The following is an 18342-nucleotide window of genomic DNA, read 5'->3' as shown; positions in this document are numbered from 1 at the left end:
ATTAACATTACAAATGGGCAAAACCACTGAAAGCTTCACCTTTTCACAGACTGGCTAGAAACTGTCATCCTACATTTCGAATTGTCTTTCTTAACAATCATTGGTACAGGTTTCAGTAAGGACAGTCAGGAGGGTGACAGTCAGGAGGGTCTTCGTTGGTCCAACAAATTTCTATTCACTAAATGTTAATAGAAAGATAAAAGTAGAAAATCTTTTGTGTTCTGGCTTAAGTGAAAGTTTCCCTAAGAGATATTTTCCGAGATTATTCTATCCATTGTCTTTATACCTCAGGGCCCAGTTGATGTGTCCTTGTGAGCCCTTCTGAGCCCAGCTCCAACTTGGTCACATTCTCTATACTCAAACACACACCTTAAGGACAGGGAATAATGACTTCAATATAATTTCTTAAATCAGTGCCCTTGTTAAGCTCCAAGGGGTTCTTGGTGAAAATTAGCCCCTAAGTGATAACAAAGGTTTTGCTATGATTCGTGAAGACTGGGTGCCAGCAGCCCTAGTGACTTTCTCCACTGTTCCTAGGGAATCAGTAGAGAGATGAGGCTCACAAGGTAAGAAAGACTTCTAGAAGCAAAGACATGCTTTCCCCAGCAACACTGAGATGGGGGTGGCTTGAGTGGTTCCCCACCCTTCTTCCCTCAGTCCTTGCTTCTGTATGGACTGATCCCAACAGGCTCCTCCCACCCCTCCCTTCTTGGAAGCCAAGACCCTTTGCAATTTGTATAAGGTTCACATCCTGGGGACAAGTGATAGCAGAAACTCCATCTGCTCTCTCCTGGAGACCAAGGTAAGCTGCCCCAAAGATATCCTCAGAATGTGCTTCTGCTCAATGGTCGGAGAGGAGGGAGGCAAAGGCGGGTAAGGCTATCAAAGAGAAAGCTTGGGCCAGGTAATCATCGCTCAGGGGAAGAGTTGGAGTGGGGAGTGGAAAATTAAGGCTCCAGAGAACCTATGGACTGGAGAAGGGGGAGCCTCCAAGTTAGGAAAGGGAGCATATCTCTTTAGAATGCCGTGGAACCGCTTTTTCAGTGCCTGTATCAGGTACTGGGTTGAGGTTCCCTTGTGTTGTAGGGCAAGAAGGCTCCGTCAACCATGATCCTAAACATCCTGGTGGACCTCAGGGATACGACTGGGCTCATGGTTTATTCAAAATGATTTTCTAATGAGCCAGTTGAGCACTAGGTACAAATGTTTATTTTTCAAATATATTTTAGAGCAAAGAAACTATAGGATCCAGACAGGACTGCCAGGATTTTATGTCGCTTCTTAAATTTTTGTTAGTACTGTGAAGCAGTGCCAGGCTTAGGTCAGGTTCAAACCACCAACTTTTGTACTTAGGTACTTTACCATTTGTACCATCCAGGAGCTCTTTCTCTATTTAGTGAGATTAAAATGCTCCTGAAGGGGAGTATATGTAAGTGTCTCTTTACTTGGAAAATCAGGAAGAGGGGCTTCTATCTGGCTGACCTAAAAGGGAGACTATAAACCAGGGAACCCACAAGAGGGAGCTGGCGTTCTTTCTAAGAGGATGTTTTTCCATCTCTCTGCCTTTCTTGGGCAGGCTCCCCCAGGTGAGTGAGACAACCATGGCTCTGGAGAAGTCCTTTGTCCTGCTCCCTCTGCTAGCCCTGATGTTGCTGGTGCTGGGGTGGGCCCAGCCTTCCCTGGGCAAGGAATCCCCAGCCAGGAAGTTCCAGCGGCAGCACATGGATTCAGACAGCAACCCTAGCAACAGCTCCAGCTACTGCAACCTAATGATGAGGCGCCGTAATATGACAAAGGGATATTGCAAGTCAGTGAACACATTTGTGCACAATCCCCTGGTAGATGTCCAGGCCATCTGCCTCCAGAAGAACATCACCTGCAAGAATGGGCAGCCCAACTGCCACCAGAGCAACTCAAGCATTCCTATCACAGACTGCCGCCTGACGGGCAGCTCCAAGTACCCCAACTGTGCGTACCGGACCAGCAACAAGATGAGACATATCATCGTGGCCTGTAAGGGGAAACCGTATGTGCCTGTCCACTTTGATGGTTCAGTGGAGGTCTCCTCCTTAGGCCAGAGCACACATACCCTCACCACCTCATGACTGTGACATCTAGGTCACAACACACATATGGGTCTGGGTCTTGCCCCTCAGTGGTTTTGGCCGTTAGGGGCGGGGATTTGGGGATTATATTTACATCTTCACCGCTTCTCTTTATATAATATAGTTGCAACCACATGGAATCCTGAAGCTGTCCCTACCCAGGCAGTGTTTCTGTAATTGCTTTCCTGCAAGGGCAAGAAGTATAAAATTAACTAAATCTGTGAACATATGTGAGGTGTGGGATCACTTTGCAAAAAGCATTTTGGCCTTCGTTTTCTGTTCTTTTGAGCCATACTAATACCTGAGGCTAATGAATGGGGGGCTGACCAGCACAAGAGGGGTCAACGTAGGAGCCTGATGCTGTTCAGGCATTATGTAATCTATCCTGGCCATGGGATGAAGGTGATAAGAGCCCTGAGCCCTAAGGCTCAAATGGAGCTTCCTGGTTGGTGACCATGCTTGGGAGGGGATGTGCATCCCTCTTTGGGAAATGGAAGCTTCACTCTGACCCCTCCCAGACCTCACCCTATTTGTCCTTTTGTTTGTATCCTTTTTGGTTGTAATAAAGTTGTAGCCATAAGAATGGTATACTCTCCTAAAGGTTCTAAGATTAGTTCTAGCAAATTAACAAACCCACAGGGATGATGAGAGCCAGGAGAGGCTGGTGTCTGCCTATTTGGCAATCTGAAAGATGGTGTCCTTCTAACCTTTAGTGTCATACCTAGCTCTGAATGGCTAGAGTCCAAGAAATGTTGCATGGGCAGCTGGTTTGAGTTGATGTCCTTTTAACTCGTGACTTCTGACCCAGCTCTGGGTGGCTAACATTGGAGAGGAAGTGTGCTATTTGAGCTACTGGTGATGAGGATGGGGAAGTGGGATGGCGAGTATTAGACCCATTACCACATTTGGGGGATTGGATTCATGCTAATCCTTACCGCTCAGTTAGCAATGAAGGTGAGAGTTTCCCACTGCACCCCTTGCTTAGGGCAGTAGTGAATGGAATAATTAAATGCCTACACTTCTTCCTCTTAGTTTTTAGTGACCTGAAAGAATTCCATCTCTTTTGGATTCCTTGATTTCAAGCATAACGCTGTTCAGTGTGGATGTTTTCGATAAAAGGGGGTCATGGCCAAGACTCTGGCACGGAGGGAAGGATAGCATGACTTCAGGAAGACCCTGCCAGTCTCAGGGTGGGGAGGTAGAGCCTATAAAATTATGTTCCTCTTTTTAAATAAGCTATTACTGAATCAGAAAAATGGGCATATTGGCTCTAGTACATGGAAAGTTGGAACCATACATTTTAGAGCTAGAAGAAATGTTAGAGAATTACGAGACAGCAAGTAGGTTTCAGCTTGTGTGTCAACTAATTAATTGACAGGGCTGCTTAGAATGTCGCAGAAAAAAAATTCTAAGTAGTGATGTGATTGAACAGTAGCCTCTACTGAAGGCACAAGAAGGGAAGGAGTGTGTGTGCCATATGTTTGCCATCCCTGAACCCTCACCTTACTCAGAAATGTTGAAATTTGCTCACGGCCCACTGCTAGTGAATTGCACACCTGAGACTAGAATCCACTTTTCCTGAATTCCCAGTCATTGTTCTTTCTGCTACCAGAGAGTCTAAGTCTGATAGGAAAATGCCCCAGTCTACCTCCATCAAGTTCTGTGGATCCATGGCTCTCTCCCTGAGCTCTTTGGTACTCTCTATCTCAGAGGTTCTCAGAATACTTGGCCTGTGGCTCAGTTTTTGGCTACCCTTCATTAAAACTGTTTAAAGGACTAGACGTAGGGCTTCAGTCATCACATAATCTTTTCATCTGACCCCTTGTTCATAGTTGCTTCTGGCTCTAGACAAGGTCCTAAAACTAAAGAAAGGCCCTACTTCTAGCCAGTTTGATCAGCTCTGTCATTACAAGCCCTGGTGGTGCAGCGGTTAAGTGCTCGGTTGCTATCTGAAAGGTTGGTGTTTCCAATCCACCAGCCACTCTGCAGGAGAAAAATGTGATAATCTCCATGAAGATTCAAACAAAAAACCCAAACCCATTGCTGTCCAGTCGAGTTCCTACTCAGAGCGACACTATAGGAGAACAGAATAGAACTGCTCCGTAGTTAGGGTTCCAAGGCTGTGAATGTTTTCAGAAGCAGACTGCTGCATCTTTCTCCTGCAGTGACTGGTGGGTTTAAAACACCGGCCTTTCAGTTAGCAGCCAAATGCTTAACCATTATGCCACTGAGGCTTCTTTCTATAAAAGATTATAACCTTGGAAACTTCATGGGGCAGTTGTACTTTGCCCTATAGGGTCACTATGAGTCAGAATCAACTCAAGGGTGGAGGGTGATTTCCTTTTGTAAAGTGAACCCTTAGTCTGGGGGCTTCCAACTGAGGAAGGAGGCTTAGGGATGATAGAGTGCCCAGAAATCCTTGCATTTCTGTGGTAATGGAAATCTCATTCCCTACCAGGAAGTGAGGATGATGAAGTAAAAAGGAAACCTTAAGTTCTCAGTTAAGTCTTCTTTAGTCAAATTTTTCTTGTGTTCACCTCGACATTGTCCCCAGACCCAAAGCTCCTAACTTTCCCTCCAGCTACAGCTGCTAGCCGAAAGCTTGGCAGTTCAAATCCACCAGCCGCCCCTTGGAAACTATGGGGCAGTTCTACTCTGTCCTATACGGTTGCTATGAGTTGGAATCGACTCCACGGAAATTTTTATTTTTTGGGGGGAGGGGGCTTAGTGCCAAGTGAACACTACATAAAATAGTTCCCAGGTGTGGGACAGCTGGACCTCTATCTTGGGAATAAGGTGACAGGTGAATATGGATAGTCCAGGTGCAGGCTGTACACAGCCAGGGAGCCCGTGGGAAGGGAAAGTGCCTTAAATAGGAGGAAACATGGAGAGGAAAGACTAAGCCTTGTATTGGAGAGGATCAGGTACAATCAAGGAGAGACAGCCATCTGGGGGCAAATGAGAGGTCTTGTTCCTTGGAGCAAATGTTGGGAGAGTATTGCCACCCACAAATAAAAGCTTTGTAGGAGAAGAGTCTGTGCAGATGAATCTTAACTGTTGCCCTCTTTGGGTCTGTGCCCTGGAGCAGTCAGGCCAAAGAAAGGTAATCTAAGTCAGAAAGAGAGAGAAAGTTTATTTAGGAGGTGGCACGAACAGAAAGTGCGACAGCAATGCAGGCTGTCTTTATGGAGTCCCGAAAGGTACTTTTACATTAGAAATTATATATGGCTGTTACAAGTGTTAGAAGTGACTTTTTGGCACATAGCCTGGAGATAGCATGACCAGATGAGTTATTCATTATAAGATATTTACAAGAGACTCTTTATCAGACTAAAGATACACATGCCAGACATCTGGACTCTAATCTTCATGTAGGGGTAGTAAGTTACAAGTGCCCAGGCAGAACAAAATAAAGTCCTTAACAAAGACACATGGAAAGGAGAAGGCAGGCAGGTTCATCACGGCATTAGTTGTGTCAAGCTCTTAATGGCCCATTTTGAAAAACAGAAAACATGTGGACTATTAGGGTTACATTAACCCTCAGGAGCTAAACTGTTAAGATGGTGAATTAATTACCAAGTGCTACTGTGGTGGGTTACTGTAACAGAAATACCACATGTAGATGGCTTTAAAAAACAGAAACTTATTTTCTCACAGTTCTGGAGGCTAAAAGTCCAAATAGGCGCTTGACCAAGTCAATTCCTTCCTTGTTGATGGCCCCGGGTATTCCTTGGATCCTTTGCATCCCTTGCCTTGTGTCAACCCTCGCATGACATCAGTCATACCTCATGTGTCTCTGTATCCATTCTGCTCTTTTTATAACTCACAAGTGTTAAGATTTAGAATCCACCCCAATTCCAGCACCACTAGATGATGCCTAGCTACCATCACTGACTGCTCTGACAGGGATCACAATAGAGGTTCCCGGACAGAGGTGGAGAAAATATAGAGCAAAATTCAAAGTCACAGAAAAAAGACCAAACTTACTGGTCTGACAGAGACTGGAGAAACCATAAGAGTATGGCCCCTGGACACCCTTTTACTCTGTACCAAAGTCACTCATGAGGCTCACTTTTCAGCCAAAGGTTAGGCAGGCCCTTAAAACACAATGTACACTTAGCTCAACCAGGTATACAAGACTCAATGGGCACCAGTCAGGGGCAAGGCCAAGAAGGCAGGAGGTGGCAGGAAAGCTGGACGAATAGAAGTGGGGAACCCAAGGTCAAGAAGGGGAGAGTGTGAACACATAGCTGGGTTGGTGGCCAATGAGTTTCTTAGTGGTCCAGTTCTGCTGTAACAAAAATACAACAAGTGGATGGCTTCAACAGACAGAAGTTTATTCTCTCACAGTCTAGTAGGCTAGAAGTCCAGATTCAGGGTGTCAGCTCCAGGTGAAGGCTTTCTCTGTCAGCTCTGATCCTTGTCATCAATCTTCCCCTGGACTAGGAGCTCCTCTGCACAGGAACCCTGTGTCCAAAGGACATGGTCTGCTCCTGGCACTCCTTTCTTGGTGGTATGAGGTCCCCCTGTCTCTCTGCTTGCTTCTCCCCTTTATATCCCAAGAGAAGATGTCTCAAGACACAATCCAATCTTATAGATGAAGTCCTGCCTCATTAACATAACTGCCACCTATCCCACCTCATTAACATCATACAGGGAAGATTTACAACACACAGGAAAATCACATCAGATGACAAAATGGTGCACAATCACACAGTACTGGGAATCCTGGCCTAGCCAAATTGATTCACATATTTTGGGGGAGACACAATTCAATCCATGGCAATGAGAAACTAATTTGTTCTGTAAACCTTCATCAAAAGCAAAATTGAAAAAAAGAAAAGTAATTCTAAAGCCTATGGGGAAGAAAAAGAATCCACCCTACTCAGGGGGGTGCCCTGGTGGAGCCGAAGTTAAGCATTTGGATACTAACCAAAAGTTCTGCAGTTTTAGTCCACAAGCTGCTCCTTGGAAACTCTATGGGGCTGTTCTACTGTGTCCTACAGGGTCAGTCTGAGTCAAAATCAACTCAGTGGCAACGAGTTCGGTTTTTTTTTTTTTTTATACTCAGGAGTTATCTAATATAACAAAACGCTTTTTCCAAACAGGAATGTATTTAGAGGAATAAAAAAACCAGCTGCAGTCAAGTGGATTCCCACTCATGGTGCCCCTATGCATATCAGAATAAAACTGCTCCATAAGGCTTTCAATGGCTGTTTTTTCAGAAATAGATCACCAGGCATTTCTTCTGAGGTACCTCTGGGTGAACTTGACCCTCCAACCTTTCAGTTAGCTGTTGAACATATTAATCATTTGAACCCAAGGATTCCACTTACAGGTGTAGGACCCAAGATTTCAATACATATTTTTAGGGGACACAATTCAATCCATAAAGATGGTTATATATGTGAAGACAGAAATGACTGTATCCAGTAGTTCTTCTAAGAAGGTGTCTTAGGCTGGGTTCTCTAGAGAAGTGAAACCAGTAAAGTATATAAATGCATATATTCAGAGGGAGATTTATATCAAGGCAATGGCCCATGTGGTTGTAGAGGCTAGAACGTCCCAAGGCTGGGTCAGGATAGAGACTTCTCCTCATTCACATAGACACAGGGGCTGGCGAACTCAAGATCAGCAGGCTAGAGAGCAGGGTTCTTACAGGCTGTGAAGACTGATAGACCCCAGATCAGCAGGCAAGACCAAAGGTAAGCTGCTAGTTCCAGTCCCAAGAACCAGAGGTCAGGTGAACAGGAGCCAGCCAGTGGATCCAGCGTGAGCAAAAAGTGCCCGAGCCTTGCCAGAATGTCCACTTATATTCAATGCAGTCCACATGGCCAAGGAAACTCCATTTCAGCTGATTGGCTATTCACAGCAGATCCCATCACGGGGGTGATCACACATCAAATCTCAACATGGAAGTGATCACAACATTATGTAACTGCCAAAACACTGAGAATCATGGTCCAGCTAAGTTGACACATAATCTTAACCATCACACAAGGATAGTATTAACTTTCAAGAATCCTCAAAGCAAATGAGCTTCAAGAATTATGCATTCTCAACGGACATGTAAACACATCTCCGCATCCCAGCTCCTTCTCACCGCTAGCAGCTTTAAGTGTACTGATAAAATTATAGTCTCATGCTTCTTCTCTCCTCACTGTTCTCATCCCTCCTCCTTCCCTCCTCCTCTCTACTGTGAATTATTCCTTCAACTCTGGTAGCCAATAGTCCCCCAGCCAAGCATTATCCCACATCAAAACCGATCAGTCATCTACAACTGAAATGAACTCCTCAATTAACAGGGTAACTGATAATCACATCCGGCTCTTTCTATGTGCTGCTTCAGTCAGGATTTGCACTTTACTTTGACTGTTCTAATTAGGAAATGAAAGGCTGTTCCCAGTCTCCACTCTTGCCTGCTTAGTCTGATCCAGACCTCACAGAGCAAACGGGAACACTAAAGTGGCTCATGGTCGGCATCTCTGGGGAAGCCGACTTCAACACTGCTTTAGCGGATCATCATGAATGTGGGACAGCCCTCCATGCGTGATGACTCATGATGGAGGTCCTAATAGAGGGAAAAAAAGAAAGTGTACCTGTCTGCAACTAGCCAGTGACACATACCTGGCAGTATCTCAAATCTGTTTCCCAGGAGCAACTTTCTAGGGGAACAAATTGCACAGTACTTCTGTACATCGTTCAATGATTCTGCATGGGCTATGTGGCTCGCAGTAAGTGTAGGTAGGAAGAGGCCTTCTCAGCTTCTTCCTTCCATGCTTACCTGTCCTTCCTACTCCCTTACTATCTTCTTAACTAACAATTAAAAAAAAAAAAGTTGCTAATCTGAATGGACAGAGAATCATGGGGCAAGTTTTACTAGTGAGCATGGTGACTTCTTTAAAGTTCATCACTCCCTTTGTCATTCTTTCTATGGTTTCTTCTTGCTACAGCCTGGGGATCACCTACACTCAGGATCAGTTTCCTTCTTCTCTTTCCTCCTTCCCTGAGTATGCATCGGGGTGGATAACTGGACCAAGGCACCCTTGTTTAGTCGTAGCCCTCCTATTAGCTCACTAAAGTAAATCTTTTTTTCTCTCTGGACCCCAGCTTCCTAACCTATAAAACCAGGGCGATAGGCTTGGTCATCCCAAAGTCCCTTTACATTTATGACTGTCTCGACAAGTTTTCACCCTGTTTAGCGTTGTTAGGCAGTGGGATGAAGTTTCTGGCTATGTGTGGGTGGGCACCCCTAAAAAAGTCATGTCTCTGAGATCTGATTTAGCTCAGATATATTCTCTCAACACAAAAGCATATTCGGAGATCTGGTTCATCCTATCAGACTTCAAACACACTTCTAGGGCAGATTTTCCTCTTGAAACTTTAGGCAGCCTCTGAGAAGCAAAGCTGGCAACTAGCCTCCACCAGGCCTTCTTCTGCTTCCTTGCCTCTGAGACCCCATGGGATTTTTACCTTGGCTTAGAGCCCACAGAGGGGAGAAGCTGATGTGGAGGCAAGAACAGGCCAGCAAGGAGAGAATGCAGGAGTGGGTCAGAAATTTCCTTAGTTTCTTTGGAAACAGATGTGTACTGTAGGTGAAGGGCTAGGTGCTGCGTCAGGCCAGCATGTTTGGTAGCCTCTCTTCCACAGCTCCCTCAGACTTCCTCTTGCCCTCCCACAAGCATCACTGGACAATTATAATAGTCCACTCTTATCTGCAGGGGATACTTCCAAGACCTCCAGTGGATGCCTGAAGACACATATAATACTGAACCTTACATCAACCAAAAACAAAAAAACCCATTGCCGTCAATTCCAACGCATAGCAACCCTACATATACAATATTTTTTTCTGTACTTACATATCTATGATAAAGTTTAATTATAAGTTAGAGACAGTAAGAGATTAACAATTATAACTAAGAAGAAAATAGAATGATTATGAAGTAAAATAAGCGTTACTTGAACACAAGCCCACAAGGACATTCGGTCTGATAACCAACATGGCTACTAAGTGACTGATGGGCTGTTAGTGTATACAGCGTGGATACTGGATTAAGGGATGTTTCACCTCCTTGGTGGGAGGGAGAGGGACACTGCAAGATTCATCACACTATTCAGAACTGCATGCAATTTAAAAGTTATGAATTGTTTATTTCTGGAATTTTCATTTAATATTTTCAGACCACAGTTGATGGTGGGTAACTGAAACCGGAGAATATGGAACCATGGATAAGGAGGGACTAGGCTGTCCTTACAGCCTCCAAGTACCCTTGTGATTCCTTCTGTCAATGAAGACACTGGGAGATGTAAGACCATTAATTTTTCCCTCAATGAAGCATTTCTTTATCTAGTTATTGTCTATAAAATCCCCAAGACTACTGGTAGACACTAAAGATTCTTGTCATAAGAGTAGGTTACAGGCTAACTTTATCTGCTGTATCCTCACCTGAGAAAAGTAGCCAACTGGAAATTACAGAGACTTATGTGTTTGGATGGCCCACACTATTGCTTGGGTCATTGTACCTCTTATGTACCTTCTCATTATATGCTCTAACTAATTCTTCCATATCTCTTGAATGGAGTCTTCTCAGTTATTAAATCAATGCTGTATGTGCCACCCCTCACCTCGTAGATCCCAAAATCACTCATTGTCCCATCGTACGTCTTGGAGTAGTGCATTGGAGTTTGGTGTTCGTGAAAGTAGAAGGGAAGCCTCCATCCTTTACTTCTTCATTGCAGGAATGGAAACAAACTGATCAGGACCACTTTTTTTATGGCGTTCAGAGTAGAATTATGGCAATCTCAATGAAAAGGGAAGAAAGGTGTGGATCCAGTTTCCTGGGATCAGGAAATGAAGGCGAATCAGTGCTCCAGGTGCCCTGTAAGTATCATTGAGGTGAATCTCCCACAATTCCCTGCAATAAACAGTTCAGTTCATCATTTTAAAGTTTACCATTGTTGCCACTGTCATTACAGACTGGTCTAGATGAGTGTTTTTCCCTCTGCTATTTTTGAGATTTCAAGAGAACTAATGATCAGGAAGATGACACAGGACCAGGCAATGTTTCATTTTGCTATCCATAAAGACACCATGAGTCAGAGTCAATTCATCAGCAAGTATAAACAAGAGAAGTCTTTTGTAAATATCCAGCTGTCCCACATTGTATTACTAACCTTCCTTCATGCCCAAACTTTAGTTCAAGAGTCTTGGACCATATGTGGTTACTCTGTCTTTCCCTCCTAGTGGTAGGATGGGTAAAATGGAATAAGATAAAAACCAAGGAATTATGAAAATGTGTCATAGCAAAATAAAGGATAGAAAAAATAGCTTATACATTTTATCCTACTGTTAATTGTGTCTGATTTTCTCCAGGGCTTTTAAGAAGCATAATCTTCAAGTTAGAAAGAGATCAAATATTGGCAGTTGTGAAAAAACGGTGAGGGGATGGCATCTGACCTCAGCTTACTTCACAAGGGGGAAGGTGAATCAACAGCCCAAGGCTGTTTCTATGAGGCAAAGATCAGATATGCTTCCTCTGTCCATCATCTTTACTAATTCTGACACCAACCATCCCTCCCGTGACACTCTACTTCTCTGCTGGGTTCGATCATTCATTTCAATGGCTACATAAAACTTTCAGATAATACTCAGGATTATGGGATTTATTAGGGAAGCAACAAGTTACAATTCAGGTTCAGGATATAGTTCTTCCATCAGGACAGGCTCTTCTCAGCTGTGCCTACAGGGCACGCCTCGCTCTGGCCTCCGGACTCTGCCTTGCTCAGGCAAATGTTACAAAGCTCTTTTATCCGTGCCCATTAAGTGCCCAAATACACCCTACTCTGCCAGTAAGCTTCGGCCCAAGGGCACTCACCTTTCTCGCTCCTGGCAGATCTCTTTTGCAGGTTTCTTTGCCACCCGTTCTCACCAAGCAAACCAAGGCCAAAGCTCTTCCTCTCTTTCTCAGTCTCCTGGTTCCTGAAGCTTCTCAGTGCAGGGATCCTAGGTCCAGAGAACACGCTCTACTCTTGGCTCTCCTTCCTTGGTGATGGTGGGCTTCTCTCTTTCCTGCTGCTGCGATGGCTCATTTTAAGCCCAGTGGAATGGAAAACTGACCAATCCCCTTGGTGGGCCACAGTTACCCTATTCACACAGTCCCACGGAATCGCTTGCGCAAGAGTCACAAGCCATTTTGAGAAAGCTCATATGAAAGCTATCCATCGCGCTGCACACTAGAACAGAAAAACCATCAGAAGTCAAGAAAGCAGATGAAAAATGGGGGGAAATTTTAGTCCTAGATTTATTGAAGGTGGCTGGTACCTCACATTCCCAGTATTAATGGCTATATTGAGCCATTAATAAAATGTGCCTGTGACTGAGCACAAGCTTGTTTCTGGGGCCCTCTGGCTGCATAGTAGAGACACCCTGAGGAACGCTAAGGGTCTCTAATGGTTCTGTCTGAGGATGGGGTTAGATGCATAGAGTGGAGGGGCAGAAAAGGAAGAGCAGGGAAAATGTCTTCTGCTTTATTGGCAGAAAGGAGCCCTCATGACGCAATGGTTAAGGGCTTGGCTGTTAAAGAAAAGGTCGGTGGTTCAAACCCACCAGCAGCTTCAGGGGAGAAAGATGTGGCAGTCTGCTTCCGTATAGATTATAGCCTTGGAAACCCTATGGGGCAATTCTACTGTGAGTCAACAACTAGCACAGAGCTACAGCTCTTGCCCTTTCTGGCCTTACAGAAGCTGGTCCAGAGTTATGAATCAGCAGCTACATTGCCCTGTGGCTTAAGCTCTTGGTTTCAAAGGCTAAGGCTGAAGCTGAAGAGCAGATTTTGGCTGAATTCTGGGTCTGTAGCTACACTTTTGTGCTTCCCTGTGGAGGTCTGATCTCATTGGATGCCACAGTGGTGGGGACTGGGAGATTGTAGAAAGAAAAGGAGGGTCTGAGTGGACACCTGGGCGTCTGCCCTCCCTGAGACACCTGGGAAGGATGAAGGACTTCAGAAAGTATAAACAGGGCTGAGGAAATTGGCTCTGCCTCCCTGCAGAGGTTCTTGTGGAGAAAACCAGGGGAGTCACTTGCAAGTATCAAATCAAGATTGCAGCTAAAGGGAGCAGTATTAACCATGTCTCTCTACAGTGTCACGTGATCTTAGTTATCTAGTACTGCTATAACAGATATACCATGAGAAAGTGACTTTAACCATTAGCACTTTATTTTCTCACCACTTAGAAGTCCAAATTCAGGGTGATGGCTATAGAGGAAGACTTTTTCTCTCTCTGATAGCTCTGGAGGAAGGTCCTTGTCATCTTCTAGTCCTTGGCTATAATGTGCCTTGGCATCTATCTTCTCCCATCTCTGCTCGTGCAATCCTTGCTTAATCTGCTCTTTTATAGCTTGATTTAAGGCATACCCTACACTGATACAGCCTCATTAACATAACAAAGAAAACCCATTCCCAAATGAGATTGTAACCACAGGTACAAACCCACTGCCAAGGAGTTGATTCCAACTCGTAGTGACCGTATAGGACAGAGTGGAACTGCCCCATAGGGTTTCTAAGCCTGTAGTCTTTACAGAAGCAGACTGCTACATCTCTCTCCCATGGAGCTGCTGGTGGGTTCCAAATGCCTACCTTTCGGTTAGCAGCCAAGTGCTTAAACCACTGCCCCACTAGGGCTCCACCACAGGTATAGGGGTTAGGATTTATAACACCTATTTTTGGAGGACACAATTCGATCCATAACACCAGTGTTTATAATTCGATGTGCCAACATATGATCTTAGTTTTCCTGAGGGCTGTACATGAAAGAGGCCATGAACATTAGAACAGAAGCTGGAGGAGTGTGTGCTGTGTCACCTCAAGAGAGGGCAGAATCAGAAATCTAGACAGCATAGAAGATCAGGCAGAGGCCTGAGCATGGTTTCATGAACATGGTCAAAGAAGTGAGTACAGAATCAGAGTAAAGGCCAAGTATAAATCTGAAAAGGATGGATTTGAAGACAGCAGAGGCCATCAGGATGCTGAAGTAGAGATGATCAAGTTAGGGCACTTGAAATGTGTATTTTATTCTGTGTCAATTATAGTTCAACAAAACTTCTAAAAATGTGCTTCCACCTCTCCCATGCTCAGGAGGCAGTGTTGAGGGGTGGGGCGTTCCTCTATATGTATGAAGGTCTTTTACAGTTGCCCTGAGTTGGGCCAACAGCAAAACTAGAATTGGTCATAAATAAATGTGGAGAACTCCATTTTTCTAGTTAAGAGGAAAACATTCTTTAGGAGGAACTTATTACATGCCCTTAGTCACCACAAAGTGTTTCCTTAGGTGATGCCAATGGTCTGCACTCAACTACTAACCTATAAGTTGGCAGTTCTAACCCACCCAACGGTACCCTGGAAGAAAAGCCTAGCATTTGCTTCCGTTAGAATTACAGCCAAGAAAAATCTATGGAGCAGTTCTACCCTGTAACACACGGAGTCACCATGAGTCGGAATCACCTCAACGGCAACTGGTTTGGTTAGTCACCACTGCAGTTTTGTCAAAGGCAAAGTAGATCAAACTCAGGCAGAAGGGGCCTGCAATTACTGGTTAAAAAGCCTGAGCTTCTCCTCCTCCCTCTTTTCAAATGACTCTGGCTGACTCCCCAGCCCTACACCCTGGCTGCATACCTGCCACACCAGGATCCCCAGTGTTGTCATTCAGCTCTCTGCTTGAAGCCAGGGCAGGAATTGTTGTGGTACATTGGCATCCAGTCAGCATCCAGGGCACGGAACTGTTCTAATCCCTCTTGAAGGGCAAAAAGCAACAATTGCAACCCCAGTATTCAATAAATATCTACTGAAGGACTGTTGTGGCCAGTTACTGTCCCAGGATGAAAGACAGGAAATTGGGAGGGAGCCAATAGATGGGCTCTTTGAGGAGGCCTTGTTTTAGAGGAAGAAAAAAAAGTTTTTAATAATTCACTGGCAACACAGAGGGAACTAACTTTATTCAGTCACAGAAATTTTATTAAGCCTTGTTTATATGCATGTTTATATTTATTTTATTTTATTTAGGTGTTGAAATCACCCTGAGAAGTAACACTAATCACCTTGTATTGCAAAATCTGGTTTTCTTGTGTGTCTTTCTCACTCAGCTGAGTGGGAAGGCAAAGGGCAGAAACCAGTTCTTGTTTACCTTTGTATCTCTGGTGGCTTGCAGCGTAGCAAACAAAATAGAGCTCGGTAGGTTTTTTAGATCAATGCAAGCAGGTATAACTTCCTGAGCTTAGTACATAAGGCAACTGAGTATCTGCAAAGCTAAGCATCTTGCATAGGTAGAATATGAATGTACTGAAATTGCCTTTTTAGTTGTTTATTTTGGCATAATTTCACATACACAGAACACTTGCAAAAATTGTACAAAAAATTCCCATGTATCCTTCATTCAGATTCTCTAGGTTTCCACATTTGCTTTATTATTGTGTGTGTGTGTGTGTGTGAGAGAGAGAGAGTGTGTGTATTGCTGACTCTGCTTGCTATGACAACTCACAGTGCCAAACTGGCAAGCCAAGGTCCAAGGTCCAGGATCATGAACAAAAGCACAATTTACATACAGACATTGGATGGAACAACACTTTACTCACATAGACAAGGAACAGAACAAGGTCAGCTTCGATGGCAGATAGTGGTGTTGCTCATCCCATGGCCAGTGGATCACTCCCTGCAGCCAACACAAGGCTGGTGTTCTGCTTGCACCCCTCTCATGCTGCAGGTGAGGGACCTCATTCCCCCGCTGCCAGGAACACGTATAGCAATGGGGCTGGCCAGGTGCCATATAACACATACACTTAGCTATAATACACCTATTTCAATTTGCATTGAAACAAAATTGTTATCTAATCTATAGACCATATTTAAATATTGGCAGTTGTTTCATTAACATCCTTTATAACAGCAGAGAAAACCCTGGTGGTGTAGTGGTTAAGTGCTATGGCTGCTAACCAAAGGGTAGGCAGTTCAAATCCCCTAGGCGCTCCTTGGAAACTCTATGGGGCAGTTCTACTCTGTCTTATAGGGTCGCTATGAGTTGGAATCAACTTGACGGCACTGGGTTTGTTTTTTTTTTCCTCTGTATAACAACAGAAAAAAAATTTTTTTTGTTTTCTGGTCCAGTAGCCGTTCAGAATCACACAAGCCATTTAGTCATGTCTCTTTAGTCTCCTTTAATCTGGAAAAATTCTTCAGTCTTTCTGTGTCTTTCATGATCTTGATACTATTGATGAGTATTGGCCTGTTACTTTGTGGAATATTCCTCAATTTGGATTTGCCTGGATTGTTTTTCCTCCTGATTAGATTTTAGGTTATGCATTTTTAGCAAGAATGCCACAGAAACAACGCAGTATCCTTCTCAGTGCATCATATCAAGAGGCACCTGATGTCTGTTTCCTTACTGGAGCTGTTAAACTTCAACTACTCGGTTAAGGTGATGTCTGTTAGGTTTCTCCACTATAAATTTTTATGTTTCCATTTGTAATTAATGAGTTCCTTGGGGGTGTGCTAAAATTTTTACCATTACAGCACTTCATTTTCTTAAAATGTATTCCAATACCCACATTTCACCATCCTTCTGGATTCCTGTTATGTGATGATACAGTCAGTATGCCATCAATGTCCTCATTTAAGTCACACACAAACACATTGACCTGGACAAGAGGCTGTAACAGAGATGTCTCTCATCATACCTCCTGCCTAGAATTCACTATATTTCATACAAGTAACAAGCTTTTATTGCATAATTCTCATGGGAAATGCATGTTTTTATGTGCTTCCAATACAAAAATGAATTAGACATAATCTAGTCCTCCAAGTACCTTGCATTCTAATTGGAAACATGTATATGCGTCTTAGTCATCTAGTTACCGAAACAGAAATACTACAAGTGGATGCATTTAACAAAGAGAAATTTAATCTCTCATAGTCTAGAAGTCCAAATTCAGGGTGACAGCTCTAGGGGAAGGCTTTCTGTTGCTGTCGTCTCTGGAGGAAGGTCCTTGTCATCAAGCTTCCCCCAGGAAGGAGCTTCTCGGCACAGGAACCCCGGGTCCAAGGGACACACTCTATTCCCGGCACTGCTTTCTTGGTGGTATGAGGTCCCCTACTCTCTGCTGGCCTCCCTATCCTTTTATATCTTGTAAGATAAAGGGTGGTGTAGGCCACACCCCAGGGAAACTCCCTTTACCTTGAATCAAGGGTGTGACCTGAGCAAGGGTGTTACATCCCAGCCTAATCCTCTTCAACATAACTCAATCTTGTCTCATTAACCACAAGCAGAGGTTAGGATTTACAGCATATAAGAAAATTATATTAATCGCAAAATGGAAGACAACCACTCAATACTGGGAATCATGGCCTAACCAAATTGACACATATTTTTGGGGGACACAAGTCAGTCCATGATGGTATACAAGCATCTATAGCATAAATGTGGATGAAAAGTTTCTAAAGACTGACCAAGATCACATGCAGCCTAGTTACTGTTGTTTCTCCTCTTTCTACTAAGTAAATGTCTCTCAACATTTTTTTCTTTATTGCCTCCCCTAAGGAGCCATTTTAGATACTTTTTTCAAATTCTACGCCTCTCCCTTGAATTGAAATATTGCGGAATAAGATTTTGTCCAATAGGTTGAGCTTTGAAAGACCACAAGAACCAATATTGCTCCTGTTGAGAATGCATGCAAAAAACACATTTCCAAGAAGATGCTCTTGTTATTCCTACTGCATATCTTCTCACCACAAGAGTCAACTATTCCCCCTTAACCTCAGGATAAATTCTGAATTCCTGGGCCTAACAATTAATATCACTATTGAAGAAGAATTTGATTTAAAAATATAACAATTACATTCTACAAAATGCCAGACCAGTACCCCTCAAATCTACTAAAGTCATCAAAAACAACGAAAGTTCAGAAACTATCACAGCCAAGCGGAACCTAAGAAGATGTGACAACAAAATGTTATGTGATGTCCTTTTTGGAACCCTGGAACAGAAAAAGTAAATTAGGTAAAAAGTAAGGAAATCTGAATAAAGTATGGATTTCAGTTAATAATAACCAAAAATAAAAGAGGACACTCTCCACCCTATGTCCTTGGGAATGAACACTCTGGGGTTCTCTCATGGTGAGTTCCTCTGATTAAAAGAGTTACTAGCTCAAGCCACAGCCTTAGTAATACTAGACAGAACTTATTTACTT

At 43.7% G+C, this 18342-nt stretch overlaps 1 protein-coding gene across 6 annotated transcripts in view; it reads left to right on the top strand.

Annotated features, from left to right (window-relative positions):
* The first annotated feature begins 757 nt into the window (after nucleotides 1–757).
* LOC126084010 (ribonuclease pancreatic-like) overlaps nucleotides 758–18342 on the top strand; it is a 159058-nt gene continuing 141473 nt past the window's right edge. For 4 of the 6 annotated variants that reach the window (XR_007518905.1, XM_049898143.1, XM_049898144.1 and 1 more), the window contains exons 1-2: nucleotides 758–802; nucleotides 1577–2013. Coding sequence is in view for 4 of the 6 variants with exons in the window: in XM_049898143.1 (XP_049754100.1) it covers nucleotides 1602–2013 (412 nt within the window). In the remaining 2 variants the exon portion in view is untranslated. Of the gene's footprint in view, nucleotides 803–1576; nucleotides 3029–18342 lie in introns of those variants that run through there. The other 2 variants (XM_049898141.1, XR_007518906.1) reach the window with 2 other exon arrangements.

The sequence above is a fragment of the Elephas maximus genome, chromosome 10, assembly GCF_024166365.1.
Source record: "Elephas maximus indicus isolate mEleMax1 chromosome 10, mEleMax1 primary haplotype, whole genome shotgun sequence".
In the NCBI taxonomy this organism is placed as follows: domain Eukaryota; kingdom Metazoa; phylum Chordata; class Mammalia; order Proboscidea; family Elephantidae; genus Elephas; species Elephas maximus.
This window is presented reverse-complemented; position numbering and strand designations above follow the sequence as displayed.